General features: G+C 38.4%; 2 protein-coding genes across 2 annotated transcripts in view; one reads left to right on the top strand and one right to left on the bottom strand.

Annotated features, from left to right (window-relative positions):
- dgo (ankyrin repeat domain containing protein 6 diego) overlaps positions 1-23534 on the bottom strand; it is a gene marked incomplete in the record, with an annotated part of 142968 nt that overhangs the window by 64222 nt on the left and 55212 nt on the right.
- LOC141441274 (uncharacterized) lies at positions 10154-20156 on the top strand. Its single transcript, XM_074105943.1, has 10 exons — positions 10154-10230; positions 11011-11119; positions 12244-12401; positions 13794-13871; positions 14448-14530; positions 15625-15750; positions 17479-17656; positions 18081-18193; positions 18969-19105; positions 19825-20156. The coding sequence occupies exons 2-10, from the start codon at positions 11025-11027 to the stop codon at positions 20051-20053; spliced, it is 1197 nt and encodes a 398-aa protein (XP_073962044.1). The 5' UTR covers positions 10154-10230; positions 11011-11024; the 3' UTR covers positions 20054-20156.

The following is a 23534-nucleotide window of genomic DNA, read 5'->3' as shown; positions in this document are numbered from 1 at the left end:
TGGTATTATCCCAAACGTGGGGGCGTAGAGAATTCCTCAAAACATTCTCACGGTCGCGTCATTAGTCCGCTGTATATAAACTTTCATTGACTTGATTTACTTTTAATTAGGTCTGGCCCCAAGGCGTGTTCTAATTCCGATAGAGTTGTGTAACATTTTTTTAAAGACGACCTTTATAGTACCATATAAAAGTGACCTTGACCTTTATAGGTTTAATCAGTTTAGTTGCTTCACACCCGTGGAAAAAGGGATTAAACGAAAAAGGCGATTTTTATAAAGTGAATTACGAAAAATTAATTATTAGTTCATGTATATAATAAACAAGCTTTGTCTGGCTAATCTCAAGTTTCCAGTTCCAGTGGTTTAGGCTCTGCGTGATCTGTTATAGTTATACCTATAGCTATAAAGGACGATCAATAACAATTGTACCTATGTGTACGAGTACTTACTTACTATTTACTTACTTACTATGTTTTAAAAAGTCATATACATATTCAGGTAAAGTGCAGTAAAGTTATAAAATCATAAAAATGACATGGAAATATACAATTTCATTGTCAAAAGAAATAAAACCTAAAATTTAATTTAATTCATAAGCTTAGGTAACTGTATATTTTAGCGGAAAACCTATGTGAAAATCACTGCTTTTTACACAAAAAGCGATAATTGGCCAAGATATCCCAAACCAATTTATAGTGAACTGGACTTTTGTTACTTTCTAATGGTATTTCTGCTTCAAAACTCAGGTAAAACGTCTAAAACCACAAGAACTCAAAGCCATCATTGTGACGGCAAATTAGTACCATTATCACGGGCCCGGTGCTGCTAAACGGCGGTTAAACTTTACTAAAGCTATAGTTAGGAGCACCGCGTGCCAGTAAAAAGAACATGGTACAATGGCCATTTTGTTTATGAATTTCTTTCGCCTAGGAATCTTACTAATAATATAAATAAAGAGGAAGCATTTTAAATAAAAGTTTTTGTATGAAAACCAATTTTGCTGGCTGTACTTTTTGAGTGAGTGAGTATACGTTTGCTACTCCTTCACGCCGAAACGGCTGAACGGATTTGAATGAAATTTGGTATGTAGATAGTAGATAGCTGGACATCTGGAATAAAACATAGGCTACTCTTTATTCCGATATTCCCACAAGATAGGGATAAAATCTCGAAATAACAACCGCTGGGCTTAGATTCATGAAACTTGACATGATTGTTTTAATTGTATGTAACGTCAATGAAAACTACGATTTAATTTACAGGAATTCCCACGGGAATTTTTAAAAATCCCGAAATAAAAATTCAGCTCGTAGATCTAATGATTTACGTGCGCGAAACCGCGGTTAAACAATAGTAAGTATTAAAAAAACAAGTCTAGTAGTCTAAATTTCTGTAAAGTAACTAAAACTTCAACAGTGGAAACCCATTCAACCGTTTCAGGGACCATTGTGGCGTCTATTGACGTTCCGAGGAGAGGATTCCAACAAAATGTTCGGCTATGGCCCGTTTTGCCCGCCTGGCAAAATGGTAGGTGAAGATTGAAATAAATCAACATAGAAATTTTAATCGGAATGATGGCTATAAGCTCCTTTGGGCATGAAATACGGTGATAAGCAAAGGTGGGCGTAGAGATGTATCTTCGGATAAATCGCGGGATATTGTGAGTATTTTGAACATGAAACTACCGTGAGACTCACTCATATTAAATAATATTGTGAGTATAACTTGTAATACTAATGAAAGTAGTATGAGGACGAGCTCACTCATTAAATTGACGTTTGCTGCTCCAATTTGATGTCTTCCATGAACAAAAATCGATCGAAACGATTATAGAGCAACTTTAAAAGTAACACAGAAGCCCGATCGATCGATTAAAGTCACCTCGGTTAACACGTTAATGTACTCGTAGATTGAATTACATGCAAGTGCAGTCACCAAAAAGTACCTACATCAAGAATTATTCTTAGTTTTTTTTTTATAAAAACTTAACTAATTGGTCACTTCAGTTTTCGATTAGCAAAATTTAAAAAAGATACAATATAATTGAACAAGCCACAGCTTATCTTTCTTAATTCAAAAACACAAAAACGCCGCAAGTCTGATAGACATCGATAATTCCAGACGATGGGCGAAACCAACGTGTTTAGTGTTCAGTTCAATAACCGCGTCTAATTTCTGTTTGTAGTCTATAACCATGGAAACCAAACAGCTTACGTTAAGACAGCGGCTTTACTTGCATGGAAAACCGCCTCGTATAAAACCTATGTATTTTAAAAGTAATTCAACTCATTTTAATATAAGTATGCAAAAGTTAATCAGTATGCGCCTGCGTCTAATTTCTTCGTTTACTCCTTCACGCTAGAACAGCTGGATTTGGATGGAATTTGATTATGTAGATAGTTGAATATCTAGAATAACTACCTAACTACCTAATATAGACTACCGTTTATCCCAATATTCCAACGGTATTAAATTATATGCCAAAATCTCAACCACTAAGAGCGTTTTCAGATGATCCGATCCGATATCGGTATCGGACGCCGATACGATATCGGGGCAATAAAACGTATGTAATATGATATATAATCCGATATCGGATCAGATAATCTGAAGGACAGGTACATATTTCATACATATTACTTACCCTGATATCGGTATCGGTGTCCGATACGGATCGGATAATCTGAAAACGCTCTAAGTCTAGCGATATGAAATTTTGCCTTGGTGTTTGTCATACAACGAAAATTAAGACCACGATATAATTTCGGGAATTCCCATGGGAATTTTGTAAAATCTCAGAATTTTGATTAGACTGCTGAACTCTGCTCTGCTTTTGGTTTGCGCGAGCGAAGCCGCGGGTAAAGTTTAGTCCGAAACATTTTAACAGATGGTTACCCAAGTTTGTTACAGGTGACGCCATATTCTATGAATATCTGTCTCTCTGTTACCTCTTCACGCTGAAACCACTGAACCGCAGATTTATTTTATTAATTTTATTTGACGGATAAATTTAAACAATGGATGGTGAAACAGGAGGTTAGTATAATAATATTTAAGACTATGGGAAGGACATAAGTATATGTATAGTTTTTATAAACAAAATTCACAGACGGAGTCACGGCCAATAGTCTTGTATAGTCATAGATCTCAGCGTGGTTTCGCGACAGGCGTGTGCGCAGACCGCGCCCTCTGTTGTATGCGCTGTGCGTGGGTCAAACGTCGAGGTGAGGGGCTAATTGCGACCCTCCAGGACTCTTGTTCAGTGTCGGGTACACACCAGCCGTATGGGTGTTATTTAAAAAGTTTATGCATAGCAATAGGCTAGCGTCCTAAAAGATTCTAATCTTAAAAGTCCTACCTGGATAACATTGGACACATTTTTTCTTCTGTCAATTAAACAAAAAATTATAGCCAATTGGGTACTTTAAGATTAATAGGTGTTGTGCCTTGGTCTGTCTGATTTAAAAAAAACCGGCCAAGAGCGTGTCCGACACGCCCAAAATAGGGTTCCGTAGCCATTACGAAAAAAATAAATAATATTTTTCATAAGGATTTCGTATTTTATACGGAATCTTCCAAGTTTAGGTATATTTTATACCTTAGGCTGCTATTTACTCAACAGAACTTAACCGTTATAGTTTTTTTTGTAAGTTTGATATACTTACTGTCATCCTGAAATTTTTCCACCCATCTGTTTAGATTTTAGAAGGGGGGGGACGCTCGATTTTAATGAAAATTTGCACTTTAAATTTGAATATTTCGCCAACAAATCTCTGAATCAAAAAATCGTCTTAGCAATCCCCTAATGGTTTTAAAAATACCTGCCCAACGATACCCCACACTATATTGGGATTGAATGAGAAAAAAAAATCACCCCCATTTTACGTCTCTGGGAGGTAGGTAGGTACCCTAAAACATTTGTTTTGAATTTTTTTATTGAACCATTATATCTTTGCAAAATTACAACTTTCTAGCATTGCAATAGTCCTTGAGCAAAGCCGCGGACGGACAGACAGACAGACAGACATGGCGAAACTATAAGGGTTCCGTTTTTGCCATTTCGGCTCCGGAATCCTAAAAAAGGTCTTATTGACAGCTGCCAGTTGTTAAATGTCGCCGTACAACGACACATACGTAGGTACACACACGTCCGTACAAGGTACGTAAGAGCCCGACTCGCACTTGGCCGTTTTTTTAATAGATATTCATAACTGCTTGTTATAACCTTAATTTAATAAAGATATTTTGACTTTGAGTTTTGACTTTGAAACCTGCATACACTTGCAATTCAATGGTGTGTGTGTGTGTAAAGTTCCCAATCCCTCTTAATACAGCGTACACCTTTACTTGCCCGAATTTCAGTTGCCATACCAACGTTTGTCATAAAAATAGAGAACCGTGCTGTTTTTTAAATTTCATCTTATAGAAAGCAGTAGGTTAGGTTAGTTTAATACTCGTATCAACTCTGAAGAAAATACTATGTCAAAAATAAGTTACTTTATGGCAAATGAAAATTATGGAAAACGATACATTTTGTGATATGAAATTCGGGCAAATGATAGAGAACCCTAATACAGCCCAAGCCCTCTCATTCTGAGGCCTGTGCTGTAGGACGTATAACTCTGAGATGTGGCTGGGGCTTGTGTCCCACAGTCCGGCGGGCCCATAACCTTTGCACAATAGACATAAACCATACCTAGACTGTGCGTGACCGGCCGCGCCGCCTCTCGGTTAGCGAACTATCGTTAAACTTTATTCTTATTCACACGACGCTATCTCGTGAATTGCGTTCCATTGCTGGCCTATATGGCAATCCGGCTTATATATCATGAACTATACTTGGTTTGGATAGGTATTTAACTAAATGTAAACAAACTTCAGCTGCCAGATTTGGCACATTCAATGATTTTAAACATTTAATATCTATCATTGTAATACAAACTAGACTAGTGTATTTCAATACAGAAATGTAAATGTTTAGATAGTTTAATGGGGGAATTTCAATATTTAAGGCACCATTTGACAATGTTTTGTATACATTTAGTTAAATACAATACAATAACTCTTTATTGCACACCAATACAGTAAACAGTACAGAGAACACAAGTATATACATAGAGATTTTCTAAGGTAAGCAATAGGCGGCCTTATCGCTTCAGAGCGATCTCTTCCAGGCAACCTTTACCTTTTAAATACCTATCCAAGCCAAGTATAGCTGTTGCCTGTGACTTCGTCTGCAATAAAGAATTCGCTTATCGTTACCCCGTGGGAACTATGCAATTTTCCGGTATAAAACTATCAACTATTTTCATCAATTATTTTTAATGTCATCTAAAGGATTTAACCTAAAGAGGTATGACTGACAAACATACATTTATAATATTAGTAAGGACGCCGAAGTTTGTGAGTGCGTGCGCGCGTGCGTGTGTGTATGTGTGTTTGGCGATAAAACAGCTGCACAGATTTGAATAAAATTTTTGATACAACGTTAATGAAGTCCACGTTGTAAGTTTTGACAATTCCTAAAGTAATTTTTGTGAAAGCTCCAAATTTCAATTCAAATGTCAGATATACCTAATTTGTAAATGCTAGTCAATTTAATGAGATCTATTTCCCACGGCAATGCACCTTAACCCGCGCACAAATCACACCGCGTCAAGGCTTTGTTGGGATTATTCAAGTTAAGCTTTTCCGCTTTAGGTGCGCCAACGGAGTTAAGCTGTGGTCAATTTTGAAACCTTATTAGGAGTTTTAAAGGTAAACTTCTACTTGGCTTATTATGATACAGTAAATATATTTCGAGAGCTGATATTTAGGCATTTTAGAGTCGGTATTTGAGATTTGTAGGTATCTACAATAAGGCCGGTAACGCAGCAACCAGTATTTCTAATAATACTGTAGGTGTCCATGGGCGGCCGTAATTAATTAACATAGTGCTCTACATGCCCGTTTGTCTGCTTTTGTATTAAATATTAAATAAAAAACGATGCTTCCTTATAAAAAATGACAATTATAAGTTCGTGGGTAAATTCCGAAAAACTCATGTGTGCGAGCCCTCTGCTCGAGAGGCCTCTGCTGCTCGAGAGGCCCATAGTTGGGTCAACCCTGGGCTATTTATTATGGCTAGAAGTACTTTTAAATAATATACCTTACGTTGCTTTGCAAGGCAAATAAATTGTGTAGAAAGCTCGTAATAAAAACAGGCATAAAGCATTTCCTCTTCAACTCCCAACTTTCGTATTCAACAGAGCTTAGGGGCTTTAGTTTAATATTCATATGAAACAAAAGCGGCGCGCGCGCATCAGTCGGCCATTGTTCTATTAATCACACGGCGCAGCAGTGGTCGCCAACCGAGACCAGAGGAGCCATTGAAAACACACGACAGAAAATACATGCGAGTTCTCGAATGGAGACCGTTGATCGGCAAGCGAAGCATAGGACGTCCACCAATGAGGTTTATTTATTCATTCAATACATCATTACATTATAATTTACATAAATGTCAGTTATAAGAATTTGTATTGAAATCGTCAAAGGTGATAAGATTAGTAATAATTATAAAAAATAAAATTCTAAGCATGTCATGATGTGAATGAAAACAATTAATATTAGACCGGTTCTCCTCAAGGGATCGTCAGACTGAAAACACATTGAAATTTATATAAAGAATAATGGCGAAAATGTCAAGATTAATACATTAGGCAATACTCGTAATTGAGTAACTATTTAAATGTCAATGTAAAAACAATAAAATAAAATAATAATAATTTAACATTAATATCGAAAATACAAACTGAGACATGGATGGAAAAACCAGAAAAAGAGACAAGCAATCGGATCCGTGGCGTGTTAAACCACCGCTGGAAGCGGAGGGCTAGCTAGATAGATAGCTAGCTAGATATTTCAGGATACCCGTAAAAGTCAAATGTTGAAATAAAAAATAAAAAAGACTCCAAATAACCAATCATAATAACATTAATAGTTAATTTGTAACATAGTTTAGTTTATAAATAGTTTTAGTCTTGGATGTTAGATAGTATTTATTGTACACAATATTGTAGGATAGGAATTCATGAATTTGTTATATTGAATAACATAAAAATTTCAGATTTATAAATTCATTTACCGAATAAAACGCTTTTTCCAAGAAAAGGTCTTTTAGTCGACGGCTAAACGTTTCATCGTTCTTTTCGCTTTTTAGGTGTGAGGGTAGGTGTTCATAGTATTTGGGGCCGATAACGCGCGGGTTTTTTCCCGCTAATGCCATTCTATGAGGGACTGCCTGTAGGCGACGTGATATGTGCGAACATGTGTTGTGAGGAACGTGTTTTGCTTGTGCCAATAGAAACGCTTCATTTCCCTCGCCTCGCTCCGCTCAGTGTTTCCACCAGAGATGTGCTAAGCGAGGATAGGTAAATGAAGCGTTTCCTTGGTATAATTTGTCGCAAGATATCATCATTATTAATATTATTATTCATCATCATTCCAGCCTATATACGTCCCACTGCAGGACAGAGGCCTCCTCTCAGAACAAGAGGGCTTGGGCCATAAGTTCCCACGCGGGCCCAGTGCGGATTGGGAACTTCACACGCACCATTGAATTGCTTCGCAGGTTTGTGCAGGTTTCCTCACGATGTTTTCCTTCACCGCAAAGCTCGTGGTAAATTTCAAATGTAATTCCGCACATGAATTTCGAAAAAACTCAGAGGTGCGAGCCTGGGTTTGAACCCACGACCCTCTGCTTGAGAGGCGATAAGTCAAACCACTAGGCCACCACGGCTTCCTATATTATTATTATAGTCTTAAAAAACTCATTCCTCGCAACACATTCTCGCACATCTTTGGTTGAAACACAGCCTAAAGTCGCGGGTTTATGGTGTATGCAGGCCACTTCCAACCGAAGCAACTGGAGGTCTATGGGAGAAGCCTATGTCCAACAATGGACGTCCTGCGGCTGATATGATGATGAACTATCACGAACGGCGAACAAAGCTATAAGGTACTAGTCATTAATCAAAAAGGTTCGCAACCCCTGGTTCAAACGAACGCAGCACCGCAGGCGGCCATTTCTGTTCGCTTTGAGAATAAAATAGAAATATGCTAATTGTTTTGACAAATTGTATTAGAAGTCAAAATGTTTTTGAATATTACGCAGTGTTTATAGAAACAGCCATCTGCCAAGTGCAGATTCATTATTCAGATTAGAACAAATAAGTTCCTAGTTCCGAAAATATTTAACAAGATTGAGTGGCTAAGAGAAGGAAACCAGTGTAGCATAAGAAAGGTTAAAAATACTCTCAAAAGGATTCTTTTGCAAAAACTGCCTTAGGGTACATTTTTGCAAAAGTATCCACATCTATGTATATGTTGTAACTTTTATTTTGTTTTTGTATTTCGATGCATGTTTAAACAAATAGGTAGTTACATATAATTAAATTGTAACGAGCGCGTTCTCGCCAACAAACTGTAATATCAGTTTGGCGAGTGGATATGTACAGTAAGCAAGTGTATGTAATACCTATGAGAAATAAATAAAAAAAAAAAAAAACCCTACCCAATGGTCGCACCGTTACATTCTGTACTATGGGATTTATAATACAAAGATCTAACCATAGAAAGTCTGTACATTTTTTTTTTCTACAATGACCATAGAATCCAAACTTCATTCGCTATACTTTCTTATTTATCAACAGATGTATACCTGTTGATGATGTTTACGCCATTTCGTTTTCCAGTTTTGCATCACTTTTCAAATAGCCAATACGGTGTCCCACTGTTGGGCAAAGGCCTCCTTCCACTCGTCTCTGGCTTCGGCGAAATCTCGCCAGTCCGGCTGAAATGGCTCAAAATCATCCAGCCACCTCCTTTTAGGCTTTCCTCTGCTCCGGTGCCCGTCACATGAAACCCAATCAGTGATGCTTTTGGCTCAGTGATCCGGATGCATCCGGCAGACATGTCCTGCCCAGTTCCACTTTTTTTTATTTATTAATTAATCACATTTTACAAAAATAACAACTTAAAAATATTTTCGCCAAACTGCTTAGCAGTTGGCGAAGACAGCACTCTTTAAATACACACTTAAATCCATATTAAACATTCAAGACCCGAGAACAAACATTCGCATTATTCATGCAAATATCTGCCCCGGCCGGGAAACGAACCCGGGACCTTAAAGCTTCGTAGTCAGGTTCTCTAACCACTTTGCCATCCGGTTAGAGCAACTTCTAGCACTGGGACATTTACCTTACTTACGTACCCAAAGCAAGACAAACATAAACACACAAATTCACAAGCATACAGTATTTATGCGCCTTAACTTTCACTTTCTTTAATGAAGGTATCCATCAAACACGCCTTTACTTTAGATTTAAATATATTTTTCGTGACTTGAGTTTGGTGGTCTTCAATTTGAGTTTTGGAGCGCAGTTCAGTGTTTATAGTTCTATCAGCTCTTCGGACACCTAGGATGCTGCGCTCCATAGCCTGCATCAATTTTTTTAAGAAAAAAGTGTTCTATCAATTAGGTATACATTATTATTTATTTGAAACAGAGTGAGTAAATTTGTTGTCCTAAGTGAAGCGCCGTTTGGTAATAATGTTTTTAGAAATTGATGCATTTCAGTAAACATCAGTTCCGTGAGAACATTAATTCCGTACACATTTGTTAGGAAACCATTTGTGAGTTTTATAAACTATTTGCTTAGAATCGACGTGGTCGGTCAGTTGACTCGGTTTTTTCCGGGAGAACGGACATTTTTAAATTTGAATTTATTATACGTTTGAGCAGAATGGGACGTAGTAAAAATATTGCTTTGTTTTTAGTGTTATGGACAGGTAATGTATTGAATTAATGAATAAATAAAAAAATGTGTTTATGCAATAACAGCGAATGTAAAAATGAAAATGAATAAATAAAAAAATGTGTTATGCAATAATGCAAGAATAACAGCCGAATGTACTAAAACAAAGCCAACGAGACGAGATAAATAAGCTCATGAGACAGAAAAGAAGCGAGATATAAATGACGTATCAGACAAAGATAAAGTATATCTCGTCTCGTTGCCTTTGTTTTATATTATGACATCATTATCCCAGCTCAATGTTGCGGCGGGCTGGAGTGGGACCAGGTGCGCTGTTCCACGGACGCCGAGGACCCGATACCCGAGGGTCCTCTGCCCCCTGACAAGATCGGCCGGTTCCCCTGGATAGGGGTCATTCAGCATGACTTTTGTAAGTAACTCGGGGTTCTGTAAGTAGCTCCTCTTTAGTCCGTTTAGAGGTAAGTTGGGGGCGTTCATTAATTAAGTTAGGCGATACTTTTAAGACCCTCACCCTCCCGTGGTCGTAAAAGTTTTCGAATTGCTCGCACTAGCAACTTGACGACCGGATGGCCAAGTGGTTAGAGAACCTGACTGACTACGAAGCTTGAGGTTTCGGGTTCGAATCCCGGCCGGGGCAGATATTTGTATGAATAATACGAATGTTTGTTCTCGGGTCTTGAATGTTTAATATTATGTATTTAAGTATGTATTTATCTATATTAGTACAATTATCCGTTGCCTAGTGTCCATAGTACAAGCTTAGCTTAGTTTGGGACTAGGTCAATTGGTGTCAAGTGTCCCATGATAAAAAAAAATATACATATATCAGTATATTCTTCATGTTCATGATTTTAAAAACCACTTTTAATATTTTTGGCGGATAAGAGCCTACTATAGGCATTGAACAAGGAGTATACTTATATGCGTTATAGCTTAGTTAGACTATACATACCTATATTATTTCACTGCATGACCTACCTACAAGACATTTGTATGTGTACACTCTTGGGTGCAGCATAGTGATACAAGTCTATGATTATTGTGCTATCTGTTTTCCTATGATTGACAAATAAATATTTGTAAATATGTAGAACTTGATTTCGTAACGGCCTTCCACACCGACACAACAACACTGACAAGTTCACTTTGACGAGGAGAGAAATGTTTGAAATCATGAATCTGTTGGTAGATATTGGAGGCAAAATGGTGTTTGCGATCACGAGCGCGGTGCTGATACACCCTGCGTACGCGCTGGCATCGGCTATGGACATGGCTCGCATCGACCGAAAAACGCTCACGTACGTCATCCGGACAAATTTTAATCTCGTAGGCCGCAAACCACACAGAAGAGACGGGGGACGGGGCCGCGTCGCGGACGGGGCGGAGAGGCGCAGACTTCGAAGCGTCACGTCCGCGCCGCGTCTCCGCGTCGTCTCTTCTGTGTGGTTTGGATCGCGACGTTTCTATACATATTTTAGTATGAAAACTGATTCAAGAGCGCTGCGACTGCGACGCGCCCCGTCTCACGTCTCTTCGGTGTGGTTTGCGCTTTAGTAAAACGGCGCCATACATTTTCATACACGACTATCGTATCAGCCACGCGCGCCAGTCGAACGCAATCGTTATTGCTATCGGAATTGCGTGTTTAGCTTTTTCCCGTGCCTTCATAGCGATGAATGAATCGAAAGGGATTAACTATCTCCATACCAAATTTTCCTCTAAGAGATAGAGTTATTTTCACATTTATTATAATACCAGCTGTTGCCCGCGGCTTCGCCCCTTTGTAATTTTTCTAAATTTTCTTCCATAAAAATCTTCTCCTAACAATACGGATGGCCGTTGGGGCCGAAAGGTTCTCGAGTGGAGGCCGCGGATCGGCAAGCGCAGCGTAGGACGTCCACCAACAAGATGGACGGATGACCTGGTTAAAGCCGCAGGTTCACGGTGGATGCAGGCCGCTGCCAACCGAAGCAACTGGAGGTCTGTGGGGGAGGCCTATGTCCAACAGTGGACGTCCTACGGCTGAGATGATGATGATGATGATGATGAACAATAAAAAACATAACAAAAAAATAATTAGTGAAACCGGTCCAGCCGTTCCCGAGTTTTGCGCTTAGCAACACATTTTTTTACGATTATTTTATTATTTATATAGAAGAGAAGATTTATATAGATTAGTCAGCCAGAAGACGTCCACTGCTGAACAAAGGCCTCCCCCTTATAACAACAACTCGCCACTTGCATCCACAGGTTTCCCGCAACTCTAACGATATCGTAAGTCCACCTACATACACATTGCCACTTCACCTTGCATATTTTTCCACTGATGATGATGATGATGATATAGATTAGTAAAGAATACTTTGTGGGGGTTATGACAACGAACTATGTAAACGCTTTTACTCTTAACTCCGCTTTGCAGAAACAACACGCACATGATACTCTGGCACAGCGCTACCAAGAAGTATTCCATAGACATCATCGACTACACTCTCCACCCGGAGTACGAGACAACAACCCTGGCCTCCTTCGCTCTGGTCGAGCTCATGACTGCCGGAGAAACCAGGCCCGCCCATCCGGGTAAGTGTAAAGGCGGTTTTACCATGCCATGCCGTCTCTCTTGAGTATGGTTTGAGAAAGAGACGGAACGTTAAAACCGCGTGGCTAATCGTATAGTGTGTACATACAGGAAGGAGTTGTTGTTACAAGGTGTTTTGAAATTAATCCGGAATACATATACAGGGTGATTTCGGGGTTGTGGACTAAAGAATGAGCATCAAATATACTTTTATCAAATTATCACAATAGGATAGGACTAAAGGTATTATATGCCTTAGTTTGTTTTGTACAGCAACCAAAAAAAAACGAATGAATGGAGATTATGGCACCCTACTCTTTCAATCTTTATTTTCATGTTGATTGACTTTGACGTAATGTGACTTATTACTCATAATTTCTTAAGTACTTATTCTAGCAAATACGGTTAGTTTTCAAAAAGGTTGGAGATTAAAAAGTAGGGTGACTATAATTTTTTAGTTAAAAACTTTTTAATATTAAAATAAATTAATACCCATAAAGACATCAGTGTTTAAATGAAAGCATAAACAGTTCACTTCGCAATCATTTACTGAGTCAGAAAATAATAGTTTGGATCATGACCCCGAAATCACCTGTATTATGAAAATATGTCGATTATAAATATATTCCGGAACATATTATGCAGAAGATTGAATTATAATTATTATTATCATCGGAATTATTGATTCAAAATAGATAGATAGATAGATATAATCTTTATTCGTCAAAACAATACTCATACTTGAGCCATTCTCACAATCTCATGCTCATAAAGTACGTATTTACACTGGATGTAGGCTGCAATAAATGACTTTTTATCATCTAGTGCAACGCCTCGGGTAAAATAACACGTTTTATGCACTTGATGAATACTTTTTTTATTCCAAATGCATGATATAGTCAAAATCAAAATCAAAATATACTTTATTTGCTAGAATACAGTCAAGCGGATGTTGATGTGTATTACAATTTGTGTGCAGTGTATTCTGCCTGCTAATGGGCATGCAAATATTCAGTGTTAATTACAGTTAACTTTAATAAATATTATGAGGTCGAAAATACAAACTGAGACATGGATGCACAGAAAAACCAGAAAAAAGAACCGTAAAAGTAACAAATTTGGAGTTGAAAAAAAAATACAAAAATACTCCAAAAAAAAAACAATCATAATATTATGAGGCTCATAATCTAAGTATTCTTTTATAGAGTAAAATGCATTTTGAGTCAAAAAATTTAATAAAAGTTTCTTAAACTCTTGCCTTCCAGATGCTCTTATAAATTCAGGTAACTTATTATACAATTCGGGTGCCATACCGAATGCACTTTTTGCACATAAGGCTGTTTTTGGTATAGTAGTTATATTATAACCTTATAACCTTGATACTGTGTCCGCAGCCCCCGTGTTACCCGTTTGCATGCCGATCAAAGGCGCTGGCGCATACGACAACTTGTACGCTGTCAAAATGACGGATGGTAAGATTAATTTTGAAAAAAAAAATCGCTTTAAACCCGTTGTCGTCCAAGCTAGCTGTAACGCGCAGTTTCGCTCGAAAATCATTTGGTCTGGAAAAATTTACGTTTTACAGAATTCTCAAAACGATTGTGTTGCTCTGATGATGAATTCTGGTTTAGTTCGAAACGTGAACATAGTGTGGTGCTGGTAATAGTTGGTTTGTATTGTGTGCGCTCCTACAGTGTGAAGGTTGAGGAGGTGCAAGAACACACATTTGTTGCATATGAACACACATATGTAAATCGTTTCATTTTCATTATTATTTAAATTATCAGACAGGCAGTTGGAATCAACTGATAGCTGCCTATATCTAACTAATTAACCCGATATTTTTTTTCCTAAACATTGTCTGCATGGCAAAACCGAAAGTTGTCAAATACCATATTATTTTTTTATTTGGATGGCAAACGAGCAACTCATAGACACCTGCAACACCGCAAAGTTGTCTAAGAATACTCAACCAGTAATTTCACCGGCGTGCAAGCACTGCTGCTTGCAGGATTAGCGAGGAGTAGTTGTCCTACAATTGTTTGTAGAAAGCGGAGAGTTGCAGAAAGAAGTTTACCAAATGGACTACATCGAGAACGACGACTGCAACACGTTTTATGACAAAGCTGAGGTACTATTAAATTTACAAGCTTTTATTAGGCTTGCCCCGTTTGTTTTGACGACCTGATAGCCAAGCGGTTAGAGAACCTGACTATGAAGCTCGAGGTCCCGGGTTCGATTCCCAGACGGGGCAGGTATTTGTATGAATAATACGGATGTTTGTTCTCGGGTTGTGGACGTTTAATATGTTGCTTAGTTTGGGACCAGTTCAGTTGGTGTATTCAATTGTTTCCTGATATTTATTTATTTTATTAATTTATTTGGGCCAAATTTTTGAAGCTAAGTTAGACTCACTTCCTGTGGTCGGATTGACTTGATATTTGGCATGCTTAAATTAGTACAAATTTAGTACCTACGGAAATGTAGTTCGATGAAAATGCAAATACAAAAAACTTTGACTTTGACTTTATACTGTGTATAAATGAACTAAAACAAATTACTTTGTCTAACATCTGGTAGCATGGTGTACGGATGTGTTGCTCTGAATATGAGCTCTGGTTGAGTTCGAAACGCGTCAGAGTAGTGTGGTGGTGGTGATAGATGGGTTTGTGTGATTTGTGTGTGTTCTTATAGTGTGGAGGTGGAGGAACCTCATGAACACGCAATTCTTGCATAAACGTAGCCTAGTACAATGAATCTAAATATTGACGAAATATCCTTTTTATTTGAACTGAGCGCGTAGATCCTCTTTACCCCGCACCTCCACCACTTGTGGGGACTGTAACTTGGTAAGAGCTTAGGCAAAGGGGATCTACGCGCATGACTTTAAACTCAGTTCAAACAAAAAGGATATTGCTTCAGTATTTAGATTTATTTGTAGAGCTTAACAATACTTTTACAGAGATAAGTCCAGCCGCTCAGGCTGGTGGACAATCTGTTGCTCTGAATGTGAGCTCTGTTGAGTTTTAAAATCAATTCAGAATGGTACATAGAAAAATTGTGTGTTATTATAATGTCAATCTAGGAACCGCATGAACACGTAATTTTTGCATAAACGTAGCTATCTTGGTCTCGGGTGTACAAAGTAATTGTTTAAGTTCATTGATATGGACCTCCGCAAAGTAACGCCTGATTCAATAAATTATTTGTACTGTGTGTTCGCAGCTAACCTACAAGAAGATGAGCCCGGTGTACCAGCTGTGTGCCGCGGCGCACGCGTCGCGCAAGCCGTGCGTGTGGGACGCCGGCGCAGCGCTCGTCACCAGGCAGAACTGGGGCTTCTGGAAACTGGTGAGAGCGTCACACCAGAGCCCGTTTCTCAAAGAATATTTAGGGGCTGTTTCACCATCCATTAATTAGTGTTAACTGACGGTTAAATGTGATGCCGTCTCCGTCTATTCGAACAAAACAAATAGAGACGCCATCACACTTAATTGTGTGTTGTATTTGTGTTGATGCCGTGGTGGCCTAGTGGTTTGACCTATCGCCTCTGAAGCAGAGGATCGTGGGTTCAAACCTCTGAGCTTTTCGAAATTCATGTGCGGAATTACATTTGAAATTTACCACGAGCTTTACGGTGAAGGAAAACATCGTGAGGAAACCTGCACAAACCTGCGAAGCAATTCAATGGTGTGTGAAGTTCCCAATCCGCACTGGGCCCGCGTGGAAACTACAGCCCAAGCCCTCTTATTCTGAGAGGAGGCCTGTGCCCAGCAGTGGGACGTACATATATAGGCTGGGATGATGATGATGAATATTAGTGTTTTGTTTTATTTTCTCATTCAATTTACGAGACAAAATACTTGTCATCTTTGAGAAACAGGGCCCTGGGCGGATCCAGGGGGGTGGGTCACACGGGTCATGACTCCCCCCTGGGTCCTAGAACAACAGTAGATATATTTCTGAACTCATCGATTTATTAAATTAAAATCTTTCTGCGATAAAAGAGGAATTATTTTTGATCTTTGATTATTGTTATCCCCGGCCGAGACAGATTTTTGTTTCAAAAATACGAATGCATAAGTATATCTATCTATTTAAGTATGTCTATCTGTCTGTTCCTAGTACATGGGTGCCTATTAGATATGCTGGTTTAAAAATAATGCAATTTTTATAATCTAAAATCGACGTCATGATTCCTAAGAACAGCTTTCGCTATATCTCATAGTTTATGACTTCTCAAGTTCTCACTGACCCATTTGGATTGGCATCCTGTATAATTAGGCCGTGAGAAAACTAGTCGTCCTTTACTAAATGATTATTATAGGTACCTGAATCCACTACGCCTCTTTATTGTCAGTAGTTCATAGTTAAGTTGACAATAGTACATTGTGCAGGCTGAGCCGAACCCTAAACAACCCGTGAGAATTCTGGTAGTCACTGTATCTGACCAGACTTTATGCCATTGCACAATAGCATAAGGCATTTACAACCTTTTTTACCCGACTGCAAGGAGAGGTACTCGTATCTTACACAATGTCTTAAATGATCTAAGAGAGGTATAATGTTTTTCGCGCGTATCTTGTATGTAAGTATATATGTAATTCTAAGATGTCTAAAGCAAAAAAAAGCTGTTAAAGAGACTGTCATTATATGATTGAGCACTTGGCAACATGCTTAATCATTTTATGATAGTATCTTTAACAGAAAACAAATATTAGGGCTGACACATTATCTTACAGTACCCGTATAGTGTCCTTGTAATAATCATGATAATGTTATAGATAACATCTAGTAAAAATGTTATATGATTCTAAAATTCCTGTCGTCCGTCATATTTTTCAAGTTCCTTTACCTTCCATTTTGTAGTCCTATAATCTTAGCTACTTGTTAATCTAAATAAATTATTTTTTATTGAAATACTTAAGTTTAATTGATTACTTTGCGGAGGTCTATAGTGATGAACCGCTTTGCTTTGCCGTTAAGGCTGGCAAGTTTGTATTTCTTATCGTTGAGTTTAATGAAGTTTGTAAGTCTCTGAAGCGACTGGTCTTAGTAAGCTTCCCATGGTTGTTCCAGCTAGGTTTCAGCGTGAGGGGTCCCGGCTGCGGGGCACCCTCGCGTTTCCTCTCCATCATCAGCTACCTGGAGTGGATCGACGAGCGCATCTCCACCGTGCCCTTTGAGGACTTGCCTGATGAAACCCTGCCCTTTGTGATGCGATCAGTGTCACCTATTGAGATCTATATGTACCTAGGTTGAGTGCTTATTGGACTTATATTTTTAGAAATGTTAAATAGTTGGCGGAGTTGTCAAAGAAAAGCTTAAAACGGGCCTAGGGACTTGAAATATTAGAGATATTTTCTCTGTTTAAATCTGAGTTTTCGCTACTAAAGAAATACTTAAATTGAATCTCCGTTTTATAGAGAAGGAAAGATGACATATTCCGCAAATACATCGCGTCTTTTTTCTGATAGTTCCCTTCTTTTCTATATCGCACTTTTTTTATGCGTCTACGCCGCCTCTCTATTACTTCAGCATGTGCGATTTTCTTGCAATGAGTTGTTTGTTATGGCACTAAGCTGTAATCTCTATATACCTGTGTTTTCCGCACTGCTTACTATGTGTTGGTGTTCAACAAAGAGTCATTGTATAGTACTATATTGTTTTTATGTGGACAGCCAACCCAACGGAGCATCAAGGGCAGTGCATGGGTCGGCAGCGAGGCTCCGTCATGTACAAAGATGAGAGTCATCTCCACATCAACAAGAACTTTGCGCAGGGTTTCTATTTTGTGAGTAATATTTTCTTTGATTACTAGTCTTTCTGTTAATTATGTTTGTGAGGAGAGTTGATGTTAATCTTTTTCTATGATTACTATCAACATCAGTTAGGTACCTATTTACATAGAAGAGATTTCTAGTAAAATTACGCCCTTTGACCCACTAACCAGTGGGTATAGCGAATGAGGTAGTAGAATAAGTGAGGTGGTTTTAAAAACCTTTTAAACGACAATATCTTTTGAATGTGGTCAAAAATTTTGCTGAATTTAACACAGAAGAAGATCAGTTGTAAATTACAGTTTGAAGTCAAAAGTATTTGACCAGTGTGTGCTGCCAGTGATGACATACGGATCTGAGACGTGGGCGCTAACGATGGGCCTTATGAGGAAGCTCAAAGTCACTCAGAGGGCTATGGAAAAGTCTATGCTCGGGGTTCCTCTGCGAGATAGAATCAGAAATGATATCCGCAGTAGAACTAAGGTTACCGACATAGCCCGAAGAATTGCGAAACTGAAGTGGCAGTGGGCGGGGCACATTGCTCGCAGGACTGATGGCCGATGGGGTCAGAAGGTTCTCGAATGGCGTCCGCGGACCGGGAGACGCGCTGTCGGTAGGCCTCCAGCAAGATGGAGCGACGACCTGGTTGTATGCGGAAAGCACAAGACCGGTCTGAGTGGAGAGCCTTGGGGGAGGCCTGTGTCCAGCAGTGGACGTCTTTCAGCTGACATGCTGATGAGGATACGTATCATATAGTGTCATATGTATGTTTGTCATCTGTGTCGGCAGGTGTCAGTAGCCCGCGTGGCGTCGTTCTCGTGCATGCGTCTGAAGATTGAGTCGTACGCGCGGAGCAGCGCGCAGCTGTGGCTCGAGCACCACTGCCACCGCGACCTCACGGGATACCGCGGACCCGACCACAAACTGTACGGGTTACCTTTAATTTACCCATCATTTTTTTAATAAATTGTTGTATTTGTCAGTTGCAGTCCGCCATTTTTAGAACAAAATGAAACTGACAGAAAAACGGCCAGTATTAAATTGGCTAAGTAAAGTTTTTTGAAGAGGTGTAGATTACATTTTCTTCGTTAGTCCTGGTCCTAACGAGCGAGAAACGGCAACTCTTTCATTTTTATTCCCTATCGTTTGGCGGAAATATTTTTTTATGATTGAGATGACATATGCGGCGGTACGGCGGTAATGGCAGACAAGCTATTAAAGAAATAATTTTTTTTTTTCCATAAATGGCTTCTGTCCGTTTGGACAATTCAGCCAACTTGTCAATCATGTCATCAGCAAATAAAAAACTGTTGTTATTATTGTTTTAATTGATAATGACAAGATTGACAATTGACAGTTGGCATCTCGATTTTTTTTTCGTTACGTACGAATGCGTTGCCTAAATCAAATGACATCTCGGTCACAAAAAAAACCATTGAACTATAGGGAATAAAAGGACTATAGAAAAAAATTATAATCTGCATCTCTTCAATCAACTTTACTTAGCTAATTATCTAAATTATAGTATGGAACCTTGCTAAGACATTTAATTGCTGCATTCGTAGCACTGGGAGACCGTGTACAATAAAAACCATTTCCTTTTAATTTTCTTGTATGTAGAGCAAAATGACTTCTTCTGTTCCAGCCATCAATGTTTCGTGTACTTCAAGACAACAGCGTACCTAGAATTCCGATTTTTCTTCACGGGCAACTGTTACCTTGAGATGACCCTGTTCGGTCGCGATCAGCTGCCGCCGAATAAACTGAACCCGTGGGTCACGGTCGAGAACACGCTGCCCTGGTGGCCCACGGATGGGCGCCTGCTGCGCTGGAGCTGGTTCGTGCCTGTCACCTCCTGGTGGTACTGGATGTGAAGAACCGAAGGTGAATACAAATACATCAGAATTTTGGTAATGGCCAGTCAGAGATTTAGAGATGTATATTTGATATCTTCATCATCCGTAGGAAAACGTTCACTGCTGAAGTCCCACCCTCCCCCTCCTCCCCGCCCTCCCTTAGAACGCCAAAATGGACAAGAACTTGCCACTTGCATCCACATGACTCTCTGACATCCTCTGATTTAATGAATTAGGTATGAGTATATTATGTCCTCGCTGAGGGACACACTTTGAATGAGAGAAGAATATACCATATATCAGTTAAAAGAGATTGCACTGATTGCAGATCTTAATAACAAAAAAAACTCTACAAATAAGTCTCATTTTATTTAGTTAATGTGTTTTAGACGTGTTATATAATTAAATTCTTCTGTTACATTTTATGTGTTTTACATTCAATTGCGTATCCTCACACACTCCTCCATAAGTGGCGCGATAAAATCACTAAAAAGGAAAGGGATGGAAAATCTTAATGACATGTATTTATTTTTGTACGTTTGATAATTTGTGAAGAATGTGTCTGGATTTTATAATAGTTAATGATTAATAGTTAATAGTTCGGGTTAAGTGGCAAGCTATCGTTTCAGAGGCCAAGACTCATTTTGGGTCAATGAGCCAAACTAGTAATTTTTTTTTATTTATTAATACTGTTTACACTTTACTAATAATATTGAAATGTTGTGTGTGATCAAACATCTCGGATTTTTCGCCATCACAGTGAAACTATACATAACCACCTAACTACGCAATGGGTACAATGTATCCATAAAAAAGCACGAAACTATTGGAATTTCAACCTCGATTGTTATCTGAGAACGCGAAATATTTTTATGTTTATTGATGCTGTTTTAGTATAATTTGTATATTTATTTAATTTTATTAGTGTTAGGCAGATTGGAGGCAAGGTGTGTGGGCTGCGTGGGAGTTGCCAGGTTAACCAATATCAACCAAAATTTACATGCTTTTATTTAACATGCTGTCTTAGTATGGGTTACATTTTGGAAGTATAACAAAGGAGGGTAGGTTGGATGGTAAGTGATAAAACAAGGAATATTAGGTAATATAACTTATTAAAAAATGCACTAAAATTCCAACGTCCACTGCTGAACAAAGGCCTCCCCCTTAAAACGCCACAATGAACGACAACTCGCCACTTGCACCTACCAGTTGCTCGCAACTCTCACGATGTCGTAAGTCCACCTAGTGGGAGGCCTGCCATCGCTTCGTCTTCCGGTTTATGATCGCTTGAGGACCTATCTTCCCCAAAAAGCATATCAATTGAATTGACATATCAAATAGTTTGTTTGATGTCGTAGCAAGATCTTCCTCACAATTCATCACAGTAATAAATTATTTATTATCAAAAAAACTGACTTTTTACAGCGTCACTTTCCTGTAACTTGTACTTAACGATCCGAAAGGAACACAAATATATCAAACAGCATAATAAATCAAGCCTTGGTCGAGTTCCCAATGATTTATTCCCACTAAGCACGACGACGTCGCTGCGTCTGCGCGTGTTGATGACCTGCTCTACAGTCAACCAAGAAATCCTTTGCCACCTTAATTGCTTGTTTCACCATTCATTGAAGTGCCAGATATTGTGATGCCGTCTTTGTTTATTCAGGCCAAACAAACGAAGATATATACAAGTCAATTACCAACTCTATCTTATATAATTAATGTAATTTCTATAAATAGAACTAAGTGTTTGCAACATCTAGCGGCTAAAAATAGCTTAAGTCTAGATAAGGTACCGCATACAAAGCAAGTTCGCTGACGCGTTGATGTCTTTCGACAACTTGCACGGTGGGTAGGGTTGAAGAAAAAATGGACTTGATATTTAGTCTAAGTAGGAGTCAGAGAGAGAAATATTTATTTACACATGAATGATACATAGAAAATAAGAGGAAAACACAGATATTCTGCGACAGATGTCCTGCCGTGAAGCAGCAGTGCTTGGCTTGCACTGTTGTGTTTCGGCGTGGAAAGTAGGACAGCCGGTGAAATTACTGGCACTTGAGGTATCCCATCTTAGGCCTCTAGGTTTGCAACGCATCTGCAATCCCCCTGGTGTTGCAGGTGTCTATGGGCGGTGGTGATCTCTTACCATCAGGAGACCCACTTGCTCGTTTGCCATCCAGTCGAATAAAAAAGTACCTCAGAGGATCGAGAACAAAATATTACTTTTTTTTTAACTAGCTTATAATGTGTCCCACTGCAGATATATTACTTACTACTTAAAAATAAAACAAGGAAAATATCAGCCTTGTACAACGAAAATTTACTTTTAACTTAACTGTGTACGAATCAGTGCGGTGTAAATTTAAATTTATGCAAGTAAAACGGGGAAAAATCAAAGAGTTATTATACTAAGAGTACCTCAAACAAACATGCAGCTAGTCCACACTGTGGCTTAATTTTAAAATTATACTTGAAATCAAGTACCGAGCAACCGTCTTGTTTTTGCGATCTTGTCAAGCTATCTAAATTATAATCAAATATTTATTCTGTAAGTTGGCCGCAAAGGGTTTTTTAAATAACATTTTTGATTGATTTCGAAACAACCACCATTGCCAATTACCGAGAAGAGAGCGCCAGAAAAAACCAGGCAGGAAAGTTTCAAGCATCTTTTTACTTCAAATTCGAATCATTCTATCCATCACACCTGTATCTCCGTCCGTCCAAGTCTTTTGTCATCATCGTCAATGAAGATTAATGATAATGATTTAATGATCAAAGAATTCTCCGACCAAATACGTTTTTGTCACGATTTCGCATGACGATAATCGCTGCGCTTAACAATATATTTAATGGTCGATTAAATGGGTATTTAATTTTAAGTAAAAATAACATTTTTTCTTCTTATGTGCAAACTATGTAGTAGATTTGAATGCCATTAGAATTTCAAGCAAACATAAGAATTGCAAAAGCAAATGTGTTTTTTTAGCACACTCACACAGTAAATCCTATTTTTTCTTCTAAATACGTGTAGAAACTTCCTTAGTGCTTACAGCAATGTGTGTTTAGGTACTTATTAAGAAAAAGTGCAAAAGTTACTTTGGCAACACTACTTCCTGAATATTTGATCGAATTTTAATTATATTAGATTCAGCGAGTTGATTAGTCAAAGGAGATTAAAATAACAAAACAAATGCAAGTAGTTACTAAATTGAGGCATGAATGGTAGCAATTTGTGTAACACACTAAGTAAATAGTTACCACGTTGCATTGTTGTATTACATAACCTGTCACATAACACGCAGTTTGTATTACTCAATGGGTTACATAACAGACTATTCTGGCACTAAATTGAATAGTTTTTGATCTCACAAAACTGATAATTACATTTATTTTACGTGTCAAATAAGATTTAAAAAATATATATATTATAATTATTTTTGGCAACTGCACTTAAAACTTGTGGTCTAAACTACTTTTTCTTACCAAATTTCAA

Source organism: Choristoneura fumiferana, chromosome 23, assembly GCF_025370935.1.
Source record: "Choristoneura fumiferana chromosome 23, NRCan_CFum_1, whole genome shotgun sequence".
Lineage (NCBI taxonomy): Eukaryota > Metazoa > Arthropoda > Insecta > Lepidoptera > Tortricidae > Choristoneura > Choristoneura fumiferana.
The sequence above is the reverse complement of the archived record's forward strand: the minus strand, read 5'-3'. Positions and strand labels throughout refer to the sequence as shown.